General features: G+C 39.4%; 1 protein-coding gene across 1 annotated transcript in view; it reads left to right on the top strand.

Annotated features, from left to right (window-relative positions):
- LOC124798208 (putative phosphoenolpyruvate synthase) overlaps positions 1–17,515 on the top strand; it is a 293,711-nt gene that overhangs the window by 114,199 nt on the left and 161,997 nt on the right. The window contains exon 12 of the mRNA XM_047261511.1: positions 6,606–6,753. Coding sequence (XP_047117467.1) covers positions 6,606–6,753 — 148 coding nt within the window. The remainder of the gene's footprint in view (positions 1–6,605; positions 6,754–17,515) is intronic.

The following is a 17,515-nucleotide window of genomic DNA, read 5'->3' as shown; positions in this document are numbered from 1 at the left end:
ACAAGGTTTAGAAAATGGGGAGAGTTAAGGAAAAGTCACCCAGAAACCTGGATCAGCAGAGACTTACTGGATGGGATGAGAAGGAAAGACTGATTGTTGGAGACTGCACCATATGAGATTTGCAATCTCAGCACTGATAAAGGTAACACTAACATACTCATCCCAAGAACGACTGTATTAAAAAGATGTAATTTAATGGGATAGATACAAAAATCTATTTACCAAGCGGCAGCAGAACACACACATAAAAGATGATTATGATTGGCTAGCTTTCACAGCCAGTGGCTGCTTCTTCAGGCAGAAGGGTTGAAGAGGAAGGAAGAGGGGTGAGAGAAAAGTACTGGAGAAATCTAAGAAAAGGGGTAGATTTTGGAAAAGTCACCCAGAACCACAGGTTAGGGAAGACTTATGGCATGGGATGAGAAGAAAAGACTGATTGTTGGGGAGTGCATCAGACGAGATCTGAAAACCTGAGAGCTTAAAGGTGGAAGACAGGGTAATATGCACACAGAGATTACTGCTTAAACATCATACATTAGTTAATAAGAGTGAAATGCTAAGTGCATTGTTCCTAACAGAGGTGGGAGGGGGTGTTGAGAAATAGATGGGTAAGACAATGAAAGATATAAAAAACTATAATGGAGTGAAGCAAAGAGTAGTTACTGTGAAGAAATGCTGAGACTGAAGAAATCAACGTAAATTAAAGCCAGGTTAAGAATCCAGATGGCACATGTGGTGAAACAGCACCAAGGTCATGATTGGAATGTTGTAGAGTATGTTCTGCATCAGGATATTGTAAGTTGCCAGTATACACCCTCTGTTTATGCCCATTCATCCTAATTGATAATTTGGTGGTAGTCATGCCGATGTAGAAGGCCAAACAGTGTTTACATAATAGCTGGAATATGATATGTGTCATTTCACAGGTGGCTCTCCCTTTGGCAGTATATATTTTGCCAGTTACAGGGCTGCCATAGGTGGTGGTAGGAGGGTGCATAGGGCAAGTCTTGCAATGGAGACATTCACAGGGGTAGGAGCCATAGGGTAGGGAGATGAGTGTAGAATGGGCATAGGGTCTGACAAGAATATTGTGGAGATGGGGAGGGCAACGGAAAGCTATTCTAGGTTTGGTGGGCAAAATTTCAGACAGAATGGATCTCATTTCAGGGCAGGATTTTAGGAAGTCATGGCACTGACATGGCTCATGGCTATAACTTATTTTGTCAATAATTGATTGTTTTCATTATTGTATTAATAAAATGTGTTTTATAATGTGACTCATTCTATCTCAGCATACATAAGGACTCCACCAACCACTTAATGAAGAAAATTCCATCATTTTTAATTGTTGACTCTCTACCAAAGGAGGTTGTCTTGGGACTGAGACCACATAGTTTAGTTCTATGTGAGTTGTAAGGACTGCCTTAGATTCACAAAGAATATCTTTATGTTCTACTCTGAGCAGTATTGGAGCTGCCACCTATGATTTTGCCAAATACTTGTCTTCTTTACTTAGGCCCATTTTAGGCAGGTGCCTACACCACACATGACATTCCTTTGATTTTACCAGCAGACTTCAGTCAATTAAGCTGAAAAGCATGGACTTATTGGTCAGTTTTGACATTTTATCATTTTTCTATAAAAGTACCTTTGATTACCTTGCTGTCTCACTAGAAACTGCTTTTGGTATGATGTAACAGCATTGTTTGAGCGTATGCACTCCCTTTATCATGTTTTTCTTTTTCTTTTTATTGAACAATGAGTTTTATAACCATTCTGAGAGTGTCATTATTGAGAGTCCTGTATCTCCTCTGATGTCCAGTCTTTTTATAGTAGATTTTGAGGAGTAGGCACTTGAGTTAACAGTTCTAAACTTACAGTATTCCTGCAATATGTTGACAATATATACATATTGTTTGTCATCGTGATTTGGACAGTCACCAAGAGCTTCATCTACAACTTCATCTATACTTATACTTCACAAGCCACTTTATGGTGTATAGTAGAGAGTACTTTGCATCCCACAGACACTCCCCCCCCCCCCCCCCCCCCTCTGCCGCCTTCCCACCCCCCACCCCCCACCCCCCTTTTCCTGTTCCAATCACAAATTGTGTGGGGCAAGAAAAGTTTCCAACGCCCATTGTAAGATAGAATCTCTCTCACTTTACCTTCAAATATTTTTGCAAGGTATAGAGAGATAGAAGCAATATATTGGTTGACTCTTCTGGGCAAGTACAGTTGTGGAATTTCAACAATAAATCACAACGTAATGCACAATGTCTTCCTTTTAATGTCTGCCTCCTTGGTGAGGTGCCCAACCTGATGAATAACATTGCAGTATCAGCTGCAAGAGAGTTTATTAACCTATCTTGTTCATGGATGGATTGCACTTCTCGATAATTTTTCCAATGACTTTCTTGTGATTAGTTTTATGTGTTAGTAGCACTTCAGATTGCTGCATGCATTTCTTCAAAACCCTAATTCTGTACATCACAAAAAAAGAATTCCTATGGAGATGGAAATAGATAGTTTCTACTGTTTCTAGACTTCTTAAAGATACATAAAGAGTAATGGTAAACTCAAAAATTTGGTGTATCCAAAACTATTCAAACAGGCTTGCATCTGCAAGATAACAGTTGTGACCACCCAGTACAGGTAATCAACATCCATAGTATCTTTATTCATTAAGCTTATCTCATCACAGATGTATGTAACCTGCAGACGAAATGTGTCCCTAATAACTGGATGTTTGTCTTGTGAAACACTGAGGGCACTTCAGATGTATAAATGACCAAATATCAATGATGATGAGGCATTCAGGTCAACAGTTTATTTGCTACATATCGGGAATTTTCACAAAAGTCAGTAGATTATTGAGGAGACATGGAGATAAAGTGGGCTTTAGTCCCCTGGCAAAAATCTCTGCACTTCTGGACTCCATCAGAGGCTACGTGCTGCTGCATATGGTGCTTAGGTGTTTTCAATGTTTTATTTGAGTACAGCAAGTCTTTTATGAGGCAAACCATGCACATCATTCAGGAGTGCTGCTCATCTCTTCCAAGCCAGCAAGTGTGATGATGCTAAATGTTGCATTTCTGCTGGTCATTCCATTTACTACAATGGAACAAACATTGTACCCCATACATCGAACTTTTGGTACTCCATCATAAGAAATCAGCTGAAATACAACTGTCTGAAGACCTTATCAGTTGGGTGGTTGTTTCCAGCTGGACACCACATGGAATCCTGTGATTGGAATTTGAGCAGAACAAAGATGATTGATAACACTTAATGTCCACTATGGAGGGTGTTTGAAGCAATACCCACACTTGTAGCAGTGCTACATTCGCTCAAGTAATGCATGCACACTGACTTAGGAGTACACTATGCATTTGCTGGTAGGGTCTTAAATAGAGGACCTCAGTACACTCCCAAAATGTCAGATGGAAGAAGCCAGTGTTACTCTGTTTATTCATTTCTCAATACCAATCACCACACACAGTACACAAACTATACTTGAAGTGTTAACTGACATCAGGTTATGTTGATGGCAAAAGATATTTGGTTTCCAGTGTGTGTGCTCCAACCTACAATTTTAATTCCTGAAAATTGAGTCTCTATCCCTACATAATCATTGAGATGTACTCAGAAATAAAATAATATATTAGTATCATCCACTACAGAGCTTTAGCACAGGGTTTTTCAGACAGAGATAGAAATTATAGAGTAAAGTGTCATGAAATGACAGATGCATCTTGTTATCATTTACTTGGACTACATTTTTTTTTACAGAAATTCTACTTTATAGTATCTATGTAATACTCCACAGCAGAGGACATATTCCTTTACAGCTATTTTTAACTGCCTTTTTAATAAAGTTGTTCTAGTAATCTATATAATCTATTCAGCTTATTCACTGTATAATTTAATTACTTGATAGAAAATGCTTCTTTGAGTTCTATGTTTATTATTTCTTAGTAAATGTAAGTGCAGTCTAAATCTATCTTCTTGGTCATGAACAGACCTGTTTGTGCAGTAATTATTAAGATTTTTATGTGCATAATTCATATAATGTGAATGTACTCATATAATGTAATTAGAAACACAAATATTTTAAAATATTAGTACAATGAGCCCAAATACTATTTTTGGTCATTATTCTTATGAGCCTTGTATAGAGTTTGAGAACTGTGTTCATATTTTGTTCATTCATTGCACACAAAAGAATTCCATAGCCAAGAACTGAGTGTGCATATAAATAGTATGTAATTGAAAGGCACTGGTTGTTATACACTGATGACAGGACTCTAAGGGCATAACATGACATTCAGTTTGCAAGTATTTTTGTGTGTTCAGCTACTTCTACTGACAATCACTAGTCATTCCTAGGAATTTTGTGTTTGTTATGCAACCTATTGAGGTGCCATCTGCGTTTAATTTAACAGAGGAGAAAATGGTTCAAATGGCTCTGAGCACTATGGGACTTAACAGCTATGGTCATCAGTCCCCTAGAACTTAGAACTACTTCAACCTAACTAACCTAATGACATCACACAACACCCAGTCATCACGAGGCAGAGAAAATCCCTGACCCCGCCAGGAATCGAACCCGGGCACGGGAAGAGAGAACGCTACCGCACGACCATGAGCTGCGGACCAGTATGGATAGAATAGGTTGCTGCTCTCACAACATAGAGGAACATTTGAGTCAGAGACAGGCACTAAGAAAAAAAGAATGCTAAATGTGTTCAGCTATTGGACCAAGTCCTTCACCAGATGTAGAAAACATATACATTTAAATAAGCACAACTCACACACTCGGCCACTGTGGAATCCAGACACTAAGGCATGATTGTGAATGCATCTTTGAGATAAGTGTGGGCGGTAAAGTAATGCAATGGTGAAGGGAGATAGTGGGAACAATTATATTGGTGCAACGTATGGCTATGTGCCCTCTTGGACTGTAGATGCAGCACCAATATAATTATTCCTGGATCTCCAAATCACTTTCACTATTTCTATTCACCCTCACATAGCTTCGTTACCCACCTCAGTAAAGATTGCTGCTGACATCAGAGACACAGTTGCAGTTGGGCTTTAGTGCCTGGAGACGACAGTGGCCATGTGCTGGCGAGTTGTGCTTATTTGAATGTGTGCGAATTTTCTACAATTGTTGAAGGACCTAGTTCAATAGCTGAATATATATAGCAATCTTTCTCATTGTTCCTGTGTGCAACTCAGTGCCTCCTCTATGTGGTGAGTAGCACTCTATCCTTTGCATATTGTATATAATATAGCTTTGTCAATTTTCCCTTTTCAGACTGAAATTTGTGGAATTTGTATTTCTTTGTGTTCAGTATCACTTATTGCTTATTAATGAATTCTAAACTTCATTGAGAGATTTATATGTCTTCTCTTCACGTCGTTCACTTGCTTTTTCATAGCTATAATCTTTCTGCCATCAGCAAAAATAAATTTATCCCTGTGCATAGCATCATTTGGGAAAGTCTTTGATCTGTATCAGGAACATTATTAGTCTTAAAATGCTCCCCTCAGGCACTCTTTTATTAATGTATTTTGTTTTGATAAGTGTTTCATTGAAAGGTTAGCCTCATTTGATGCTTGTGTTATATGATCAGAACCAACCATTAGCTATGTCTAATAAGTCTAGCTTCTTTAGTGTAATCTTATGGAGAACAATATCAAAAGCTGTGGACCGATCTTAGAATACGCCTGTAACACACTCATCCTTGTCAAGAGCATCACGTATCATATTTATAAATACTGTTATGGGTGATACTGTAATTTACCATTTTAAAATCAAAACTATGACCCACTTTGAAGCTCATATTTATTCATGTAATCATATAAAAAGGAAAATTCGTTTGAGAATATAATGCAATTATGAAACAGAATAGCTGATAAATGCTTAACTTCCAGGAGGCAAAATTATTAACACACTAAATGCCCCTAACTTATGGAAGTATTAGTTCCTTTCTCAGAGAGGAAATAGAAATAGGTTGAGGAATGCTGTAAAGGAGGGGCCACTCACTTAGACCCCGTATAGTAGAGACTCAATTGCGGCTACTTTTGGAACTGTCTTTTCAAAATTCAGTTTAAATAATGTTGAGGACCTAGAGAATTTAGCATTTACATTGGTTTCTCTATACTCTTTATCCCAACCTTGGTGTGATAGTTCTCTTGAAAAAATGTATGTTTTTAATTTTGATCAAAGTCTTTTATAGATCTTCAGTTCAGGATATTTTCCGTATCTGATTTTACTGTTACTTTTTGCAGAAATTATCCCAGAGTTGAAGGTCTTTTATATGATACTGTACAAATGAATTAAGATAACAGTTAATTCTTAGGGTGTATAGTGTCTCCAATCAGATAGTATTACTTAAATGCTGTCATTCTGGATAAAGACAGGGGCAGAAATGCAGTGAAGAGGAATGCAATTAGCACATATTTTGTTCAAGCATTCATTGGAGATGCAACATATCCTGTGCCCGGTGATGTAACAGAGAGTATACTTGGCAAAAATGTCATTTAATGCTTGGGTCTTATGTGTTTATATTATTGTGTAACTTCTTAACATTTTACAGGCAAAATGGACAACCCATAAATGCTAATATGGGTGTTGTAGTGCAGCAGATGATTCCTGCAGATGTTGCAGGTGTTATGTTTACATGTCACCCAGTTACTGGGAACCCAAAGGAGGTACTTATAACAGCAAATTATGGGCTTGGAGAGGTAAGATATCATGCTCCCTCATCTATTAGATTGTTTAGAGGTAGATGTTTGGAATTAAAACTGTTACAGGAAAAGCAATCATCAGAGTCTTTTTAACTTGATGACTCATTTTGGTCTTTTCAGTTCTGCTTGGTCTGTTGCATTGTCCTTTCAGCTTATTATTACCTTCACATTCCTTGTCCAAGAACTAAGCTTTGTAACCACTTTATTTTATGACCAATAAAACAGATAGTTTTTATGATTATTGCACAGAAAGTAAACTACACAACTTGTGATTTTGTTTCTGGCATTATCAATTGAATCTCAACAATTAAATCACATAGGAGAAGGGTCACAATATTTGGCATCCATTAACAGTACAGATAAGAAAAGAGTAGAGGCTTTTGAAATGAGGTGCCGCAGAAGAATGATGAACACAGTATTAGATTACTAGATTTGATAATTCTTGAAGAAGTGTTAAATCAGGTTAGGAAGAAAACAAATTAATGGCACAACATGGCTAAAAGAAGGGACCCATTGACAGAATATAGATTAGATTAGATTAGATTTAGTTTTTGTTCCATAGACCCAAAAATTGAGATGATTGTAATGGGTGTGGAACATGTCAGAAAGTATAGCATAAAAACATAAAACATTTGAATATAATAAGTATGTTTGTGTGGCCATCCTCTGCAGCAAGCATATAAATACTTGCTTTGTAAATAAAACTGCCTTTTCCTGCTGCTAGTTACTTTATTTATCCCATATGCATTTCGCCCTCTCCTGTGCTAAGGCATCATTAGTGGGACGATTTGCTGATCTGCGACCTCCAGACCAGATGTGAGGAAACGCAGATCAGCAAATCATCCCACTGATGATGCCCTAGAACAGGAGAAGGTGAAACACGTATGGGATAAATAAAGTAACTATCAGCAGGAAAAGGCAGTTTTATTTACAAAATAAATATTTGAATATAATACTTACTAACCTGATCATTTGTCAGGAGATTGCCAAAATAGGTGAATACAATGCGTTACACTGGAACAGCTAGTATTTACAGAATTAACACGCTGTCAGAATGAAACACTGTTATGCACTATTAATAAATTTATCATACACAAAATACCTAATCTTGACTGTTGTTTCCAAGTGCTGTCAAAACTGACATCTAACAGATATTTTTACTTAAGCCAGCTTAACAGTCTTTGTTAAGATATTCATCTATGGAGAAGGAGAAGTTGCGTATCAAATACTCTTTCAAGCTCCTGAAACATCATGGAATAGTTATTTTTGTTAGGGAATGAAGATGAGGATGTGAGGGGAGGTTGGGGGGTGGGGAGTGGGATATTGTAGATGAAGTCCAAGTCTTTGCTATGGTAAGCAAGTTCAAGTGGATGTAGGTCATCAATAGTTATGCAAAAATGAAGAGACTTACACATGGTATACTGTGATGGACAGCTAAATCAATCCAGTCATCAAACGGAAGACATTGACAACATCCATTATTAAGAGATGAAGTGAACTCATACTAACAGTTAGGAGAAAATCATTTTTATGAAAGCCACCATGTGACACAAAGAAAGTCATGAAACTAAAGATCTATTTTAACTCTTGCTTTATTATGGACCATCTCACTGGAGGCATGACATAATGTTATTTGCATCTGACTGAAAGATTTAAAGACTCACACACCCACCTCACTGTGAGAGGACTGTTTAACATGGAATGTGTAGAGTGGCTCGTGTCACATATTTCACACTCATAAAATTTTCCCAAAGGTAAGACATTATATGTTGAAAAACTTTGTAGTATCTACAATATTATTAAAAGGAAAGTTGTTACTCACTATGTATCAGAGATGCTGAGGTGCAGATAAGCACAACAAAAAGACTGTCACAAATAAAGCTTTTGGCTAGTAAGGCCTTCATCAAAAATAGACAACACACACTCTCACAGACACGCAACTTGCATACATGACTGCAGTCTCGAGCAAATGAAACCACACTGTGAGCAGCAGCACCAGTGCATGATGGGAGTGGCGAGTGGGTGGGCATAAGGAGGAGGCTGGGACAGGGAGAGGGGGGAATAGTAGGGTACGGGTAGTGGACAGTGAAGGGTTAGACAGAGGGCCAGAGGGCAAGGGGAGAGATGGAGAGGGTGTAGCAGAAAAGGAGAGAAGTAAAAAGACTGGGTGTGATGGTTGAATGGGGGCAGTTTAGTGCTGGAATGGGAACCGTGTACAAAAACAAATCTCCCGTGCCTTCTCTTTCCAGTCTCCCACCACCTCTCAAAGTCCCACCATCTAGCCGAAGATGAGCATTCCCTTGTAACTCAGTACTGCCCAGTACTGGAGCCACTGAATTACATTCTCTGTCAGGGTTTTGACTACCTCTCGTTGTGCCCTGAGATGTGAAATGTCATGGCCACTATCCTTCCCACCTCTTCCACAGTGGTAGTCTGCTGTCCACCGAATCTACACAATATACTCATCAATCCCTACGCAACCACTTCTCCCAACTCCTTACCTCATGGGTCATACCCCTGCAATAGACCTGGATGCAAGACCCGTCCCATACATACTACCATTACCACCTTCTCCAGTCCAGTCACAAACATCACCTATCCCATCAAAGGCAGGGCTATCTGTGAACCCAGTCATGAGATCTACAAGTTAAGCTGCAACCACTGTGCTGTATTCTATATGGACATGATAACCAACAAGCTATCTGTCTGCATGAATGGCCACTGACAAACTGTGATCAAGAAGCAAGAGGACCACCCTGTTGCTGAGCATGCTGCTAAACATGATATCCTTCATTTCAATGACTGGTTCACAGCCTGTGCCATATGGATCCTTCCCAACAGCTTTTCTGAATTGTGCAGGTGGGAACTTTCCTTGCAATACATCCTATGTTCCCATAATCATCCTGGCCTCAACCTTCGTTAGTCACTGTCCTCACCCATCCAGCTCCTTCCCTGTCCCCATTCCAGCACTACACAACCCTCGTTCCACCATCACACTCAGTCTCATTTTATTACTTCTCTCCTTTTCTGCTACCCCCCCCCCCCCCCCCCACCTCTCCCCAGCCCTCCGTGTAACCTGCAGCACTTCACTGTCCACCGCCCCCCCCCCCCTCCCCCGCACTACCCCTTCCCCTCCCTGCCCCAGCCTCCTCCTTACCCCCACCTAGTCGCCACTCCCCAACTCCCATCATGTCATGCACTGTGCCTGCAGTTGCTCGAGACTGCAGTCATGTGTGTGTGAGTTGCACTTGTGTGTGTGTGTGTGTGTGTGTGTGTGTGTGTTGTGTGTGTGTGTGTCTGTGTCTGTTGTTGGCGAAGGCCTAAATGGCCGAAAGCTTTATTTGTGACAGTCTTTTTTTTTGTGGCTTTCTGTGGCTCAGCATCTCTGCTATATGGTGGGTAGCAACTTTCCTTTCCATGATATTGTTACATTCCATCCTGGATTTTCCATTGTTTGATTTGTAGTACCAACTGAAGAGAAAGCGAGCAATAAACTGAATTAAGTAATAAACAATCCTATTCAGCAGTACCATGTACTCTTCTGATGGTTCACTTCTGTTCTTTACTTCCAACAAGATGTTGCTAACTGTTGATATGATACTTTTTAAACTGTTTTATAAAAAGCAACATATCAATCTCTAGAGTAATTTCCCAGTGGAATTATAATGATGATAAGTGGTGACAGACATCAAAACTGATGAGTATGGATGTTTGTTGTAAGCAGTATGACAAATAATAATGTGCTACAAATAGGACTTAGTACTTATAAATGTAAAAATATTTCCTTCAAAAAATACCACTGTAATCAAGTAAATATTAAGTTGCTAATAGCAGATAAGCAACAGTGAAATAGCAAAACTGAGGAAGCAGCAGCTTTCTTATTAATTTACTCAGTTAAATTTAGATGGCATGAGCATGAATAGAATTAAGCATAGAGTGATACTTTATTTTTAATAAAATATGCAGATTAAGTTCCAGTGATGTCTTTGTCTTATGTAACTGTGTACCTTGATTCATTTCACATCCTGTTTGACGGATTCTATGAAACACAATTACTGAATGAATGAAAGTATCCAAAATTAGATGGTTATTATTGTTAACGAGCTTGTATCAAAATTCGTCTCTTATTGAATTTGGAGTAGGATTTTTGTTTTTGAGAAAAATTTAATATGTTGGACTTCCATTTAGTCGTCAGTCCAGCAATTTGAGTATTTTCTTAAAGCAGTAAGTGTATTTGATAATGATAGATGTTGGAGAAATCAATTAATGTCTGAGCTCTCCTGCTCATGGCACAGATGTGCTAGCAATTACATCACCACAGCAGTATGACTATCACAGATGCACAGACTATCCTAGTCCAATACCCTCCCTAATTGAACTTCAATTCACACATTCAACCCATTTTTCCCTTTTTTCTTTTAAATTGTCAGTATTGCCAAGGCTCTCTGATACTGGAATAGCATCCCAGCTTTGTGTTTATGGGGGAAACCCTGCCTGTACCTCAGGTGTAGGAGATCGATTGATCTGATGGAAGTTGATCTGATGGAAGTAAATTTTCCTTGAAACATATGAGTCTGAACTTTATCTTCAATAATGATAGAAGCCCATTATGTACAAAGCAGGGGTGCTATTCCAATACCAGAGAGCTGATGCAATACTGACAGGTTAAAAAAAAAGGGGAAAATGGGCTGTGGGTGCGAACTGAAGTATGTGTTAGGGAGGACATTGGACTAGGGTAGTCCATGTAGCTCTGGTAGCCATACTGCTGCAGTGGTGCTGTTGTGTAATGGGTAGCGTATCTGCCTAGCAAGCAGGAGATCCAGGTTCAAGTCCAGGCCATAGCACAGGTTTTAATTCATTCATATACCTTCTGTCATTATCAAAGATAAAGTTGAGACTCATATGCCTCAAGTAAAGTTTAGTCCCATCAGATCAGTAAGAGTGTTGCTCATGGCCTCAACATTCTGCTTACATTAATATCTTGAATCCAAATTCAGAAACACCAGAATAGGGTTTCTGGTATGCGATAGATATCTGATGACAAGAAACTTTCATTTTTGGGCAGCCTCTTACTTTTAAGAAGTCTTGCTTGCTTTTAAGATGTGTTTCATTATTGAACTCTTTTTCAAGAAAATAAAAATTTTACCAGTCACTATCATTTTTGTGGTAGTGTATCTTTGACTCTCTGTCAATGTTTTTCAAAAGTAATTGATTCTCTCAGATTTCAGTTGCAAAATTATGTACATCGGGTCACCATATAAATTTCAGACATTCATAAGAGTAATTATGTATCAAATTATTATATTATTACGTTCAGTCTCTTTGTAAGAAGAGTACAATGTTTGAAGTACTGCTGCAGTGTAAATTAATGTTGATATAACTTCCATAACTGAACATTTGCCGCAGAAATATTAGTAACCTGCTTTTGCTGCACATGCTGGTACTGTTATATTTGTAAAATAGCTGATAAATTCCTATTAGGTCAGTAAATGTGATATTACACCAACAGGAATTAATTTTGAACTTATACACTGAGGTGACAAAAGTCATGGGATACCTCCTAATGTCATGTTGGACATCCTTTTGTCCAGCTTAATGCAGCAGCTCGATGTGCCATGGACTCAGTGAGAAATGTTGCACCATGCTTCCTCCGTGGCCATCCATAATTGAGAAGGTGTTGCCAGCACAGGATGTTGAGCGTGAACCAACCTGTTGATTGTGGTCCATAAGTGTTTGATGAGATTCATGTCAGGTGATCTGGGTGGCCATATCATTCACTTGAACTGTCCAGAATGTTCTTCAAACCAATCACAAATGATTGTGGCCCACTGACATGACAATATTGTTTGGAAATAAGAACAAATTGTCTACAAGTAGCTGAAAATAACCATTTCCAGCCAGTGATCAGTTCAGTTGGATCAGAGGACCCAGTGCATTCTGTGTAAACACTACCACACAATTACAGGGCCACCACCATCTTGCACAGCGCCATGTTGACAACTTGTGACCATGGCTTCATGGGATCTGTACCACACTTGAACCCTACCATCAGCTCTTACCAATTGAAATGGGGACTCATCTGACTAGGCTGCGGGTTTCCAGTTGTCTAGGGTCCAACCAATATGGTCATGTACCCCCCAGCAGAGGCACTGCAAGCAATTTTGTGCTGTTGGCAAAGCACTCGTGTCAGTCATCTGTTGCCACAGCACGTTAACACCTAATTTCACTACACTGTCCTAATGGATACATTCATTGTGTGTCCCATGTAGATTTCTGTGGTTGTTTCATGCAGTGTTATTTATTTGTTAGCACTCAAAACTATATGCAAATACCACTGCTCTTGGTCGTTACATGAAGACCGTCAACCACTGTGTTTTCCATGGTGAGAAGTAATGCCTGATATTTGGTGTTATCGGCACACTCTTGACACTGTGGAACTTGGAATGTTGAATTCCCTTATGATGTCAGAAATGGAATGTGCCATGCATCTAGTTCCAACTACCATTCCATGTTCAATGTTTGTTAATTCCCTTCATGCGGCCGTAAACACATCAGAAACCTTTTGACACGAGTCATCTGAGTACAAATGGCAGCTCCACCAATGCACTGCCCTTTCCTATTGTGTGTATGTGGTACTACTGCCATCTGCATTTGTGCATTTGTGCATTTGTATCCTATGACTTTTGTCATCTCCATGTATAAACCAACTACAAAAACTTGAACTCATAATTTTAACATATACGGGTAAGATATATATGTATCCCTTACCATGAAAGCTAGGAGGGAGGAAGGGTGCATGGCCTTTCCCTTGCCCCAGGTATTGGCACCCATGCATACAGTGTGTCTAAAACTTTTCACAGGCACTCTTCAGAATGCCATGCACCACTGGATTTAAAAACAAAAATACTACTTGTCAAAAGGAATAGCATCCCTTAATTGCAAGATGATCTGATACAGTGTGTGATGTGGTAATGCCATTGGCAGCAAAAAATAAATAAAAACTTTGAAAAATCAATGCCTATATTAATAATTCTTTTGAGATCAAGATAGGAATCAACTAGACACTGTGCTTGACTTCACAGTACTCTTCCAAGAAGCCTTGAGTAGCATTGATGCTGAAGTGGCTAACACTTCCATGATTCAGATATCAGAAGCTTGTGTAGCCACCACTGAAAACTATTTTGAACACTGACAAAATGTTGTTGATCTGTATCAAATGGTTAAATATCCACCATGAAGCAAAAAAATCATGTAGAATGACAATCTGATTAGAAACTCATCAACAATAAACAAAATAAAGGCAATCTGTGTGAACATACACATGTTACAGATCTGTGATATCATAGTCTGTTAGTGTTGCTATTCACAAAATACATAAATGACCTTGTAGATAACATCAGAAGTTCACTGAGGCTTTTTGCAGATGATGCTGTAGTATATCAAGAGGTTGTAACAATGGAAAATTGTACTGAAATGCAGGAGGATCTGCAACGAATTGACACATGGTGTAGGGAATAGCAATTGAATCTCAATGTAGACAAGTGTAATGTGGTGCGAATACATAGAAAGAAATTTAGCTACAATGTAGCAGGTCAGCAACTGGAAGCAGTCAATTCCATAAATTATCTGGGAGTTGGCATTAGGAGCGATTTAAAATGAAACAATCATATAAAGTTGATCGTCGGTAAAGCGGATGCCAGACTGAGATTCATTGGAACAATCCTAAGGAAATGAAATCCAAAAACAAAGGAATAGGTTACAGTACACTTGTTCCCCCACTATTTGAATATTGCTCACCAGTGTGGGATCCGTATCAGATGGGGTTGATAGAAGAGGTAGAGAAGATCCAACGGAGACCAGCACGCTTTGTTACAGGATCATTTAGTAATCGCGAAAGCGTTACGGAGATGATAGATAAACTCCAGTGGAAGAGTCTGCAGGAGAGACACTCAGTAGCTCAGTACGGGCTTTTGTTGAAGTTTCGAGAACATACCTTCCCCGAGGAGTCAAGCAGTATATTGCTCCCTCCTACGTATATCTCGCGAAGAGACCATGAGGATAAAATCAGAGAGATTAGAGCCCACATAGAGGCATACCAACAATCTTTCTTTCCACGAACTATACGAGACTGGAATAGAAGGGAGAACCGATAGAGGTACTCAAAGTATCCTCCGCCACACACCGTCAGGTGGCTCGCGGAGTGTAGATGTAGGTGTAGATGTAGATATAGATATAGATATAGATAACATTCAGTGCCATAATACTCCACATTGTGTATTGTAAAATGCTTGTATCCATCTTTCAAGTTGTCCGCAAGGTGGTTAAGACCTTGCTGCTAGTGCCTGTCCCATTGTCCACTCTTCGGCAACAACCCTCCTGCGGTCATCAAGTTAGGAGTGCTCTTTTGACAAATCAACTGCAAGTGTCAATTGGACCCACACGTGTTTAATTGGATTCATGATTGGGCTGAATAAAAGGGTGGGAAATCTTGTCCCAGTGATGTGTAGTCTTCAAAATAGCTTCTATAGTGTCTGACATCTGTATGTGTTACTGGCCCAAAATAATTAATACACCTCCCTTTTGAACCTATGCAACTGCTTGCCAGAGATGTGTATTGATACCTGGCTGTTTCTGCATTGTTCTATGAGATCATCAGTTGTCAGACAAATTTTGCACTCATAGACTAAGAGATTGAGACACTGTTGATGTAGATTCCGTTCCAGGTGTTCTCTTGCCAAGTTTTTCAGAACCACGGTACAGGAGGCTTTATACTGCTGTTCAAAACGAACATGTAGAGACCTAATTGATTATGAGAAGGCACCAGTATATTGAGTTTCTTGACAAAGGCCTCTGAGTTGCCTGTAAGCAAGCAGTGTGCAGTTCTACAAGGTACCTGGGAGCTCTAATTTGGAGGTAGCGATTATCAGCAGACACTATCGACTGTGAGCAACAGCTATGAAGCAAATGTATTTACCTGACATTGACAGAAGGAGAGCGATCTCTATATCCAAGTAGAAAACCTTCCAAAATAGAAGTTTTCTTTCCCAGACCACAGTTCAAATGTATCGTGATTACTAGTTATCACATTCAGAGCTGTAAGTATTACAGAATTTTACAAGGTTTATAATTATCATATGTATAAACCTTCCAACCTATTCATAATGCTTACAAATCTGAATATTGCAGTATAACTTTGCTGAAACTAGTAATCGGGACATATATCAACAGAGATCTGGGCAATGAAAATTCTATTTTGGAGCTGCACATATGAGGCAAATCTTCAATGTTTTGCGTCTCATGATACTAGTTGAGTTTTCAATGCTACCCCTGTAGGATACACCAATTCAGCAGGCAGCTTGCTGTGCTTACAATTCTCCATGTGATAATGTGTGCATGGTCATCTTTTGAGGCATGTTGACAGACTGAATAGTGTAAGAGCCCACACTTTATTGTTCACGGCTGGACCCACAGTGCACTCCACTGCACTGCAGTGAGAATGCAGGTTCAGTTTTATCTGCATTACAGAGGTACAGTAGCACTTTTTTGTACCAGGGTGTATACGACCCGGGACAATCGGGATATCTGGGAATAACCCGGGAATTTTTTCACCCTGGAGAAAACCGGGAAAAACCCGGGAATTGTTTAGAATTCCGGGAATTTTTCATTGTTTTAGTTTTCAGTTAAATTTTTGTAATTTTAACGGGTAAGAACCAATACTCTAACAAATGATATTACTGTATCCCACTACTGGAGAATAATACTGCAGCAACAAAACATGAACAAGAGAAAAAAGAAAACGAAAATAAAACTTAAGTTGCAAAGAAAATGCACGGTATACAGCAACAAAACAGTGCTCATACAAGCATCTGCCAACAGCAAAGTGTCAAAGGCTTTAGGAAGACTATGCAATGCTTTATAACAACAAACTGCCTCTGATGAGCGTGACGTGACAAGTGTTTAAATTAGATTCATTTGAGCTGTTGCGGGTGGTTTCTTGGGCATGCGTAGTTGAGTCGGTTTTCTCCCGCTTATGGTTACAGAAGTGTGGCTAGGCGCCACTAAATATTGCCTCAGTTCGGAAATATAGTAAATCTGGGGCTGATGCACAGAGCAGATTTTGTTGTTTCCTCTTCATTTATTGCTCTCACATTAAATGATAACAAAACGGATTTTTGTGGCCGGGAGCTATCAAATGAATTAAAATACGTTCGCATAATTACGGAAGGCTAAAATATGTTATTAGTTTCAGATTTTATTTCCATCTTTCTGACAGAACCATGAAGTTATTTTTACAAAATTGTTAAGGCTTTCGTGACCACTTGTTGACAAACTGCCTATTGGCTTCTGTCTCGGGTTCTTCGGCCGACGTTCATCTAATGATTTTTCTGACGTTTCGCCAGCCCGAGTGGCTGGCATTATCAAAGCTTCACCCTCCATTGCTGGTGGTGAACTGGAGCTGAGCTCGCGGCCGCAGACTATATGTACCTGGCATGCCAACGTCTGAGGGCTTCTCCGCGGTCATTTCCGGTGCGGTTCTCCTCTTGCTACCTGCGACGGTCATTCGCTGCAGTACAGGAAGCCAGGATCCGTTTACCTTAAGTTATTTTTGCCGGTTTGGTAAAGATTCAAATGGCTCTGAGCACTATGGGACTTAACATCTATGGTCATCAGTCCCCCAGAACTTAGAACTACTGAAACCTAACTAACCTAAGGACAGCACACAACACCCAGTCATCATGAGGCAGAGAAAATCCCTGAC

The sequence above is a fragment of the Schistocerca piceifrons genome, chromosome 5 (assembly GCF_021461385.2).
Source record: "Schistocerca piceifrons isolate TAMUIC-IGC-003096 chromosome 5, iqSchPice1.1, whole genome shotgun sequence".
Classification (NCBI taxonomy): domain Eukaryota; kingdom Metazoa; phylum Arthropoda; class Insecta; order Orthoptera; family Acrididae; genus Schistocerca; species Schistocerca piceifrons.
This window is presented reverse-complemented; position numbering and strand designations above follow the sequence as displayed.